At 34.0% G+C, this 11,639-nt stretch overlaps 2 protein-coding genes across 8 annotated transcripts in view; one reads left to right on the plus strand and one right to left on the minus strand.

Annotated features, from left to right (window-relative positions):
- Nucleotides 1-11,639, minus strand: part of LOC127853276 (cholinesterase 2-like) — a 310,270-nt gene that overhangs the window by 149,159 nt on the left and 149,472 nt on the right. The window lies entirely within an intron of this gene.
- On the plus strand, nucleotides 1,385-9,148 carry LOC127853291 (transmembrane protein 181-like). 2 transcript variants are annotated; one of them, XM_052387678.1, is made up of 4 exons: nucleotides 1,385-1,415; nucleotides 2,545-2,769; nucleotides 5,221-5,287; nucleotides 5,679-9,148. In XM_052387678.1, the coding sequence occupies exons 1-4, from the start codon at nucleotides 1,403-1,405 to the stop codon at nucleotides 5,746-5,748; spliced, it is 375 nt and encodes a 124-aa protein (XP_052243638.1). In that variant the 5' UTR covers nucleotides 1,385-1,402; the 3' UTR covers nucleotides 5,749-9,148. The 2 variants fall into 2 exon arrangements, 1 of the variants encoding a protein (XP_052243638.1); XR_008036549.1 differs by lacking the exon at nucleotides 1,385-1,415 and adding an exon at nucleotides 1,944-2,117.

The following is an 11,639-nucleotide window of genomic DNA, read 5'->3' on the forward strand; positions in this document are numbered from 1 at the left end:
TTGTTTTTCATTTTGTTGGTTTTAGAAAGTTTTTTTCAATTTTGACACAGTTTTGGCCTTTTTTTAAATATATTCTGGCTAAGGCAACATTCAGCATGGCTTCCTTTTTCAGTGATATTGAAATTGCAAGGCAAACTATAGATTTGTTTATCAAACACATTGAAATAATTCTACATGAGAACTAAATATGAATTTGTTCTGTATGCATCCATGCTAACATGAATTGTGCTGTCAGCAAAGTTAAGATTATGCATGTGATGTAGTTGGGTAGGGGAATGGAATAAGAACATTTGGACCAGGAATACAATACATGTACATATATTCCAAAATCCCAAATATTCATTCCAGAAACAAATAGTTATTTACAATGCAGAAAACAAAATGCAAATACAGCTAATTTCACATTCACAAGGTGGGAAGAATGCATAGTAAATACTAAAAAAAGGTTACAACAATTTATGAAGTCATTCTTGCAACAGTTTATAGGCAGATGGCAGCATGGTCATTAATTTGCTGACACACAGAGACAAGGTACTGAATCTCACAGCAGATGCAAATGGATGCATACACCACAAAGGAACATAAACACTTTTATATGACACATAGCATTTTATATCATAGAGAAAAAATCACCTATCCTACAGTAATTTATGTTCTAACCAGGTGGCGGGTATGCAGAGTATGTTGCTGTACCAGAGGATGTCTTGATGCCGGTACCCTCCGGTATGTCGCTGACAACTGCTGCTGGTATACCAGAGGTGTGGCTGACAGCTTACCAGCTGCTACACCTGGTGGGTAGGTATCATACAGACTTTTAAAAATCCTTAGTTTCTTGAAAGGAACTTTTTCACAGTTTGGCAAAATGACAATTTGCAAAAAAATCGTCATAGATTTAAAAACGAATTCAGTGCCATGCAATATATTTAAACAAGCAAAATAACATTGCTGAATAAATATCATGTTAAAATAATGATTCATCAATGAATAATCATCATGTGTAATCAGTAAAATAAAGCATTGAATTATTTGGAAATTATGTGCAGTACTTATATAGGTATTGTTATTCGTGATTTATGTGACCACCAGTGAGCATCAGTGGTATCACACTAGCTTTTGCTTCCAGAGGGCCTGGGTTTCCAATCAAGGGGATTTTTTTGTCTATTCATTTTTAGCTCATCTATTTTTTGAAAAAAATTATGAGCTATTGTCATCACCTTGGCGTCCGCGTTGGCGTCCGGTTAAGTTTTGCGTTTAGGTCCACTTTTCTCAGAAAGTATCAATGCTATAGCATTCAAACTTGGTACAGGGATTCAAGATATTCTTCTTCATCGTGGGGGGGGGGGGGGTGTATCTGCTGTACCTTCTTTTCCTGCTCGTGAGAGCCTATACGGATCTCCGCTCCATGCCATACTTTGGTAAGTTGGTTAACCCTTTAAAATAAAGCATTGAATTATTTGGAAATTATGTGCAGTACTTATATAGGTATTGTTATTCGTGATTTATGACCAACAGTGAGCATCAGTGGTATCACACTAGCTTTTGCTTCCAGAGGGCCTGGGTTTCCAATCAAGGGGATTTTTTTTGTCTATTCATTTTTAGCTCATCTATTTTTTGAAAAAATTATGAGCTATTGTCATCACCTTGGCGTCCGCGTTGGCGTCCGGTTAAGTTTTGCGTTTAGGTCCACTTTTCTCAGAAAGTATCAATGCTATAGCATTCAAACTTGGTACAGGATTCAAGATATTCTTCTTCATCGTGGGAGGGTGTATCTGCTGTACCTTCTTTTCCTGCTCGTGAGAGCCTATACGGAACTCCGCTCCATGCCATACTTTGGTAAGTTGGTTAACCTTTACCACTCAGATACACACTTTGAACTGTTTGTAGCCCCTTAGAAAATCTAATTGAATTTAAGACCCTTCTTACTTGATTCATGTTTTTAAGGCTTTATTTCCAAACCTCAGAAAGATACTGTTGAGCAGCAAACAGCATAAAACCCGAACATACTTCAATTTCTTGCAGGCTTTCCTGGTTTAATGCTGGTTGCATATAGTCATTTTCACTTTACTTCTGAGTGGGGAAGGGTTAAAGGCAATTGAAGACAATATAGAGATTACGAGGTTAGTTTGAAACATGGATAATTTTTGTTTGTTGCGGCTTTGACAATCCAGCCGTAAGCGAATGGTTAATATTTAGAGCTGTCTGAGCAAATAAACCTGTCTCTATTCAACAATTACTTGGTACTCTATTTATCCTATTAATTCCTTAGGTTTCTGTCATAATTTTGAAAATGAACAAAAGAAAAGGCAGAAAAATGATAATAACATCAAATGATGTCATGAAATGAAAATATGACATCATTGTGCTTTGATTGTCTTTTATCAAGGAAGTGAGGAAACGTGTTCACCTTGTTTAGGCAATATTTGCATGTAAAAACAATACAAATGCGTATGTGCTGTGTAAGAAATTGGTGCGTGTTAAATGCTTTGACCCTAGCAGATATGAGTGTTTAAACATCAATGTTCCCTACCATTATTTCCCTTGCAGATCTGCGACTGAAGTTTATGACATTGCTGATGCTTATAGTGCTCTCCATCAGTATAACCATCACAGTATTAAAGTTTGGGAGAGCTGCGTTGCAGGACAATTTTGTAGCAGAGTTGTCTTCCCATTACAAGAACTCAGCCGAGTTTGTCGCATTTTATGGTCTCCTTAACATTTACATGTTCACCATGGCGTTTGTGTATTCACCGACGAATAATGCAGTGTTTGGTAAGTTATAAATAAAGTTTATTGTTTTTAGAAACGCTCAAAATAAGCTTTTGTATGCATACCACTGAACATATTTGAGAGAAAAAGTATACTTCCAATGAATTTATGGTATCAAAAAAATTGACAAATCTGTACGATAAAATGATGGTATGGTGGACGAACCAGTTATCGAACACCTAAGAAATTACCTTAAATTATGTTAACATTGAAACACTTAAAATGACAAAAACATTTTGTTTTAACAAATGACTAACAGTTTAATCATTAAATAACTTATCTGTAAAGTTTTCCAGCAAATATCCTTCAAGAATTCATAACAATGATTCCCTGGTTATTGTCACCTCTAGCAGACAAAACAAAATGGCGGCCGATGTAAACATGACCTATTACCCGACACTTCATAAATACTACTCTAGCATATACAAAGTCACATGACTATCACGTGACCCGGACTCGGCGAAAAAATCTGCGTCGGCTGCAATCAAAATTGCAAACGGAAATATGCTTTTGGTGTGTAAATGCACGTTTTGATAAATGCATTCAAAAGTAATAGCAAAAAACACATAAAACCGTGTAAATAACAATAAATGCATTCCTTTAACCTGTTTTCAGCGCATTTGTTTCAAGCTAAGTAGGCAAGTAGGTCAGTCACTTTATGTGCGACCATTTGTTTATCAATGTGACGTAATGCGCACTTTTGCGCATGTGCATACAGAATCAAAACAAAACGTCCGATAATAGGTGCTGTTCGATAACAGGTACTTACACGAGATAAATGATCTCTCAAAACAATACTACATGTACAATACCTTGCAGTATGTAGAAAGAAAGAGATGAGTGCCAATAACTAGCTCATAATCAGCTGACAGTCAATATTCCAACTTCCAAAACATTTAATTCTCTGTTTTAAATGCAAACACAACAGTTACAATCTATCGTGATGTAACGAAAAGATGTGATATTATGAACTAGATGCCTCATAAAGAAAACGTTATAAGATTCAATTTTAAGGATATATTATTTGGTCTCATCTGTAAATAACCAGTTAAAATCTGTGAAAATATCTTAAAGGAACCTTGCTCTGGGAAAACTGGGCTTAATGCATGGGTGTAAGTTTTGTCCCAAATTAGCCTGTGCAGTTTGCACAGGCTAATCAGAGCTAGATTACACTTAATGCTACAATTGAATTTTTAGTTTGAAGTGACTCTTCTTAATGAAAATCCAGTCTAGGCAGAAAGTGTCTTCCCTGAATAGCCTGTGCGGCCTACACATAAACCTGGGATGACACACCTTGATTAGCCTGTGCAAACTACACATAAATCTGGGATGAAACTTTACACACATGCATTAAGCCTCTTTTTCCCAGATTGAAGCTCAAATATTCACACCAGACTCAAGTCAGCATGTGTTTGGTGTTTATAATGCTCCCCCAAAATTTATTTTGGGGGGAGCATATAGTCGCCGCTTTGTCTGTCAGTGTCTGCGTCTGTCTGTCTGTCTGTCCGTCTGTGCACAATTTTTGTCCGGGCTATTTCTCAGCAACTTATGACTGGAATTCAATGAAACTTTATGGGAAGCTTCACTACCAAGAGGAGATGTGCATATTATCAGTGGGTTCTGGTCGGATGATTTTTCACAGAGTTATGGCCCTTTGAAATTTTCCATTAACTGTACATATAGTGCAATTCTTGTCCGGGCTATTTCTCAGCAACTAATGACCGGAATTCAATGAAACTCTATGGGAAGCTTCACTACCAAGAGGAGATGTGCATATTATCAGTGGGTTCTGGTCGGATGATTTTTCACAGAGTTATGGCCCTTTGAAATTTTCTATAAAAAAATTATTGTCCCCCCAACTGCTGTGCCCTCAAGACGTTTCCTTTTATCTGAATATATAGTGCAATATTGTGACAAAAACACCTTTGGGGAGCATCACCCGTCTCCGACGGTTTCTTGTATATCCACATAAGTGCCAGCGTTACAGATAATTGTACCAGTGTAGGCATATTTCACTCATGAATTTTTGAATGCCTTAAACAGGAAATGAACTATGGTACGGTATTTTTTTCCCTCTTTCCAAAAAACTTTTCCCCATATTTTTATGTCCCCCACCACTATAGTAGGGGAAATATTGTTTTTGCCCTTTCTGTTGGTTTGTGTGTTTGTTTGTTTGCGTCAAACTTTAAAATTTGCTATAACTTTTGCAATATTGAAGATAGCAACTTGATATTTGGCATGCATGTGTATCTCATGGAGCTGCACATTTTGAGTGGTGAAAGGTCAAGGTCATCCTTTAAGGTCAAAGGTCAAATATATAGCTTCAAAGCGGTGCAGAAGGGGACAAAGTGTTTCTGACAAACACATATCTTGTTGAATTAGAAATAATCTGTATTACACGTTTTTCTGATATTGTAGCTTTAGTTGAAAAGTAAATGCATGATGTGCTTTCAGAAACTCACTTCAAAGACAATCCGGGCTTGTCCATGATGAATGATTCTGACGAGGAGGTGCATTATGGGTAAATATGGCCTGTCTTGGCCCTGAGTTGATAAAATGATCCTAACTCTGGGAAAATAGGGCTTAATGCATGTGCGTAAAGTGTTGTCCCAGATTAGCCTGTGCAGTCTGCACAGGCTAATCAGGGACAACACTTTCCGCTTTTATGGAATTTTTCATTTACAGGAAGTCTCTTGTTGAATTCACAATTTTTTTCTATATGTTTGTTATAAATATAGGGTGATTAAACAAGGAAAATGTATTGAAGGAAACGTAGTAGTAATGCCTTTGATAATACTGTGTTTTTAGTTCATGAGGGAAATAACATTCATTCAAATATTTTTTACACCATAACTGTTAGTCTTTTTATTATCTGTGAAGTTGACAGTTATTTTTTTTTTATTCCCCCATAGCTCGGAAACAGAAAGCGTAGGTATGACCAGGGTTCGGCCGGCTGCGGTCGGTAAATATGACAGCGACTGAGACGACAGCCCACGATTACATTGTAGCCATAACCACACTTCTGCTGGAGGAAACACATTGGAACCATGATCTGGGAAAACAGGGTTTAATGCATGTGCGTAAAATGTCCTCCCAGATTAGCCTGTGCAGGCAGCACAGGCTTATCAGGGACGACACTTTTCGCCTGAACTGGATTTTCCCTAAGAAGAGACTTCCTTTAAACAGAAATTACCATAAAAGCGGAAAGTGTTGTCCCTGATAAGCCTGTGTTGACTGCACAGGCTAATCTTGGACGACACTTTATGCACATGCATTAAACACCTTTTTTTAAATGCATGTGCGTTAAGTTTCGTCCCAGATTAGGCACATGTTTACTCGCAGGCTGTTCTGGTTTTATGCTGGTTGCAAAAACCATTTTCTATTTGCTTCTTATGGGGGGAAAGGGTTAAACTTTATGAGTTATTTTGAATAATTGAACATATTTCTAGAGGAACTTTATAACACAATTTCATTAGATTGTTAAATTTGAATTTGAATAAAATAATTTTATAAAACATATTATTCAGATTTTGTGTTTACAATTCCAGCTACATATATCGGTATATGAAATGTGTTCAAGACACTGATTACCAATTCTGTAAGTGATAAACAGATAAGTTTCAGCGTACGCAAAATGCTTTTTGTTTAAATGACCACATTGAATCAGAGATGTAGATAACGTCTACGTCTCTGATTGAATTATTATTTAGGGATATAACTCATTTGTTGTGTTGTATAAAACACGCTTTATTTCGTAAACCTGAGAAAATTTTACAATGAGTTCAGATGTACCGGGTATTTATGTTTTTATATAATTGATTGTTTGAAATCTAGAGTGCAATACCCACCAAGCTTGGCTATGTTTTTGTTAAGGATTTTATGTTGTGTTGATTTTTTTTTATTGAAAAATAACAAAAAAAATTTAATTTGCAAATCTTCCCGTTGATTGTGTTTGGATTATTATAAGCACTTTTTGTGCATTTTGATCAAAATGTTGCATCATTATCATTATATCATTATAATTTAAGGTGTGCTGATCAATACTAACATAGTTGGTATTTGCCCTGCACCTTTTCCAAAGCATATGTTTCCAATGGCTTCTTGTACTAGGTTCTGCAGGCCCGCCTACATTGTCTAAGCCTGCCTTGGAAAAGTGTTCGTAGGGTGAATACTACCCATTTATGACTCAAATAATGTTAAAATAGAATAAAAAACTCGGTTTCTAATAGCTTTTCCAACTGTATTCAAGGTCTAATACTGCAATATAACCTGAAATACATGAAAGATAAAAAAAAACAACTTTTTATTGATAAAGCACTCGTAAGTGTATTTCTTCTGTTTTGATGCACATGGATTTAATTTATATGCTTTATTTGGAAGTGCAAAAGAAAGTATATGAAATTTGCATGGCAAATCAATCTTTGTTATTTTATTATTAAATGTTTAGTCTTATATACAAGAACATAATGTAACTTATTGTTACAAGTTCGCTTCTAGCCATTATTGAGTTTTTGATGTGTGAAATGACATGTAATGTACACAAAGTGTGTTGCTTTTAAAAGTACCCTGCTTTTGTTAAACAAATGAGCCACGCTCTAAGAAAAGGGGGTTAAATGCATGTGTGTAAAATGTCTTCCCAGATTAGCCTGTGCAGTCCACACAGGCTAATCAGGGACAACACTTATATGTCTCCTTAGCAAAAATGCAGTTTAGGTTAAAAGTTTAGTCCCTGATTAGCCAGTGCGAAATGCACAGGCTAATCTGGAACGACACTTTAAGCACTTGCATTAAACCCCCTTTTCACAGAGTGAGGCTCAAATATTTGTACTATTGAGCCAAAAATTGCTGTATGAATGTTTATTTTTTAAACTGTTTAATTTTTGAACTGTTTTATTTTTTAACTGAAGTGTGTTTTATTGATTCTATGAAATGAGCAGTGATAATTTATTATTTAGGAAATTTTGAACCAATAACATTTTTTAACAAAGCTCCAAATGCTTTTCTTTCATTTAAATAGAAAAAAAAATAAATTGGTGTTAAAAATAATCTTTCTGTCATGGTGGTTATTAAATGGTGTAAACAAATTGATATATTTCCCTAGTCATTTTCTGATTTTGTATTTTCTTCTCAGAAGTGTTCATTTAGTGCAAAATTAGATTACCATTCATGTACATTCCAGGTTGTGTTGAGTGTTTGGTGATACTAGAGTAATGTTTTATTGAAATGTTGAAAATCATACGAGCCTGTCTAAAAAATATAAATATTCCATTAAGTTATTATTGTGTAAAAAAAATCCCTCATATTTTTAAACACAATTTTGCCAATAAATGTATATTTTATTCACATCAATAAACATGGTATAATCACTGTTGTATTAACAGTATGTTAGTTTAATTTCTGAATTTAATTTAAAAATACTTCTTATGGTTCATCAGTTAGAAATTACCAAGCAGTTGATTAATGTGTTTTTAATGCCCTGTTTGATGTTTAACTATTATTAATTTGAAGGCAATTATAATGTTGATACATTATTAATCTAAAGGCCATGCTATTTTTTGTGATAATGTATATTTTATTGATGTTGTATGAGTTACATACAATTCTACCTTTGTATGTTTTTCTGTTGTCTGTGATGCTTTATTTTAATTCTTTTATTTATGAATTCCATATGTTTGTGCAATACTACATAACAAAGCATAATTTATTTTATGTTTAAACACAATTGTACATATAAAGTATTTATTTAAATTATGTTATGTTTTTGTCCATAGTGGAAAATCACACACAAAATATGTGTGCCTGAAGTGGCAAATTTTAGAAGTTCACATTTTTTTTATTTGTATACATCAAAAGTGTTTGGTTACACTGTAATTAATTGGTATAACTCCTGTGCAGACATGATGTCAACATATTTATTTTTTGTAAATACTTAGTAATAGATTTTAAAGGTTGTGATACATAGGGTGTGCATATGTCATTATGTGTTCAGTTGACATGTAATTACTGCATTTGTTTATACATAATGAATTATGTAAAATGAATTTATTGATGATTTTAAATCAATATGATTGCATTGGCATTGTGTGACTACAAACAAATAGTAATGCTCTATAATGAGTAATATTGTTTTCTGTTATTGTTCATGTGCTTATTGTACTGAAACACATGTTACAATTTAAGCTCACCTGCTTTCCAATGTGAAATTAGTTTGTATAAAGGATTTAGTGCAAAAAAGTATCTAAGTCGTATTTAGAAATGTTAAGCAGAAGCAACATTTTCAAACATTGCTGTAAAAACAGTTATGTCTGTTTCATGGTATTGTACAAATATGTCAATGAAATTACTGTATTAAAATTTGTTCATATAAAAAAGTTTGACTTTTTATTTCTGACTTTTGTTTTTTGTATACAATGATATAATTAAATGTATATACTTTATCTTTATGAAGGAGTCCATTAGGAATTAAACTATTTCTTAACTTTCATATTCAGAATATTAAAAAAGGTTATTTAGGGTGACACCCATGTTCCTCAAAATGTATTTAAAAAATAATTTGTTAATAGATATTTTCATCTGTCATTTGTCAGCCCAATGCTTTGATACATCTCTGAATACTTTCAGCGTAACTTCTGGTCGGATTCGCTTAAACTTTGAACAGTTGCATGACTTAAATGCTAAGAAATTGTAAAGAAAGAAAATACGGCTACAATAATTTGGGGCAGAATTATGACCTTTTGTAAGTTTTTCTACTGTATAATACAGGTAGTCCCAACATTTTGTGTTTTCGACTTCTCTTTAGATGCTGGGTGGATCTCTCTCAAACTTGTTCAGTTATACTACAATAATGTGATGCTCTTTGTAAAAATGGAATTTGAGCTAAGATGAGCTTTGGTTGAATTATGGTCCGATGTCTGGATTTCTACTTCAGAATTTTAAGCTCCAAAATGAACTCCTCTTAACTACTGGTTGAATCTTGCTCAAAAGTTCACAGTTGATGACCTTATAAATGTGTATCATGATCATAAAGAAAGGAAAACCGGTACATGTAGTGACTTGGACCAGTTTTTGCTGAATTATGGCCCTGTGTCTTTTGTAAACTGTACGTGTATAGTAAATTTCAACCTGCCCAAACCTTTGTTGTGAGAACAACATTGTCTGAAACATATTTCTATTCTTTATGTGAAAATCGCTGGAATATTTTACATGTATCTTCATGTTTGCTAAGGGTCCAAAGTTGTTTTGCTATGTTGATAAAGCCCTACTAGTTGTACTAGTGGTCGACATAGCAAAAAATGAAACTACATAAACTCTTATCAAAAGTCAAATTATTGTGTGCATCCAATAATTTTATAAACAGGGGTGTGATTTTCCTGCTTTCAGGTGATTTCCTCCTTATCAATGTCAAATTTATTTTACAAAAGTTACTAACTTTGCTGGATCTGTATCAAAATGAAGAGTTTCGCCATGTAAGAGAAAGGGGTGGGGTGGGGGTAGGACATTTTCATCCCCTGAGGTGGTTCTTAAATCACACACCTGTGTAACAGAACACTAACATTAGGGTGTTCAGGGGGTTTATGAGTTTGAAGTTTCCTTGTTATTTTATTCATATTTCTAAGAAGGGTAATGTTTAACAATTGCATCAGTCTAAAAAATTTGAAAATCGGATAAGTAGTTTCCGAGTTATGACATTTTTAAGATAAGACGTGTACCGGTAAGTATTTTAAGAGATAAATTCTCTGTTGAAACGTTAGGTTATTATGGCAGCCAAATGAAGAAAATTCTAGGGATTTCTTAATAAATGCAGTCCGGAACCACTTAACTTTCAAAATTTACTTATAACAACATACATCAAAATGTTTTTTTGCGTTTCAGCTTTCAGAAAATTTACGCCTTTTTGGCCAAAAAAAAATCCAAGATGGCCTCCATAAAGACGCCCAAAATGGCCGCCATGGATTTTTAATAAAAGTTGTTAAGTCATAAAATCATTGATATGTTGATGAAAATTGGAATATTATTATGCCAGGTTATGAAAATGACAATTTTCCAGTATTTTCAACACAAATTTGAACAAATATTATGTTTTTGGATGAAAAAAGAGCAAATTTCAAGATTGGCCATTTAGGTTTTGCCGCCATCTTGGATTTTTTTCCGCGCTGATGTTAAATTTTATTTGAAAATAGTCATGTAACATATCAAATTAAAGGGAATTTCACAAGTATTTAAGAAATGAAATCGAATCTAGAGATCTAATCAAATTATGACCAGCAGAAGCAAATAAGGGATTTTCAAATTTTCAAGGTCATCCCTAAAACCGCAATCCCTCAGGCCCCTTTTGCATCAATTCAGATATTTGACCTACCAAAATCTTTGTGATACATTAGGGTGCACTTTTATGCCTGCCCACAATAAACATTTCCATTAACTGTTGTTGCCACAGAAGTTTTAATGTTATTTTCAAATTTTTTGTGACCTTGACCTTCGTCTTTCGGCCAGGTATACACTTGAAGCCCAATGTATTCTGAACTTTTTGGTACGTGCCTCATCTATATTGAAGCAAAATTGGCCAGCGGAATTTATATAAAACAAGGCCACCTTATGACTTTTTCATATTCATTTTCAATACATTTTAAAATGGAAAAAATGTCACAACAGTTTTGGTCCTGCCTGAACACCCTATGTAACAGTAACATACACAGTGAAAATTAAAAAAAACACTGTCTAACATACACAGTGAAAACTTAAAGAAAACCTAATCTTTAAATATTTGTCAAATTTTATAATTCATTTATTGTTCGAATATGTTTTTGAGTCTACGCAAGGTCTGTTTGGAGGAGGTATTCGTTTAATTGGCACCGTTCTAGATTTTGACTTAC

The sequence above is a fragment of the Dreissena polymorpha genome, chromosome 12, assembly GCF_020536995.1.
Source record: "Dreissena polymorpha isolate Duluth1 chromosome 12, UMN_Dpol_1.0, whole genome shotgun sequence".
Classification (NCBI taxonomy): domain Eukaryota; kingdom Metazoa; phylum Mollusca; class Bivalvia; order Myida; family Dreissenidae; genus Dreissena; species Dreissena polymorpha.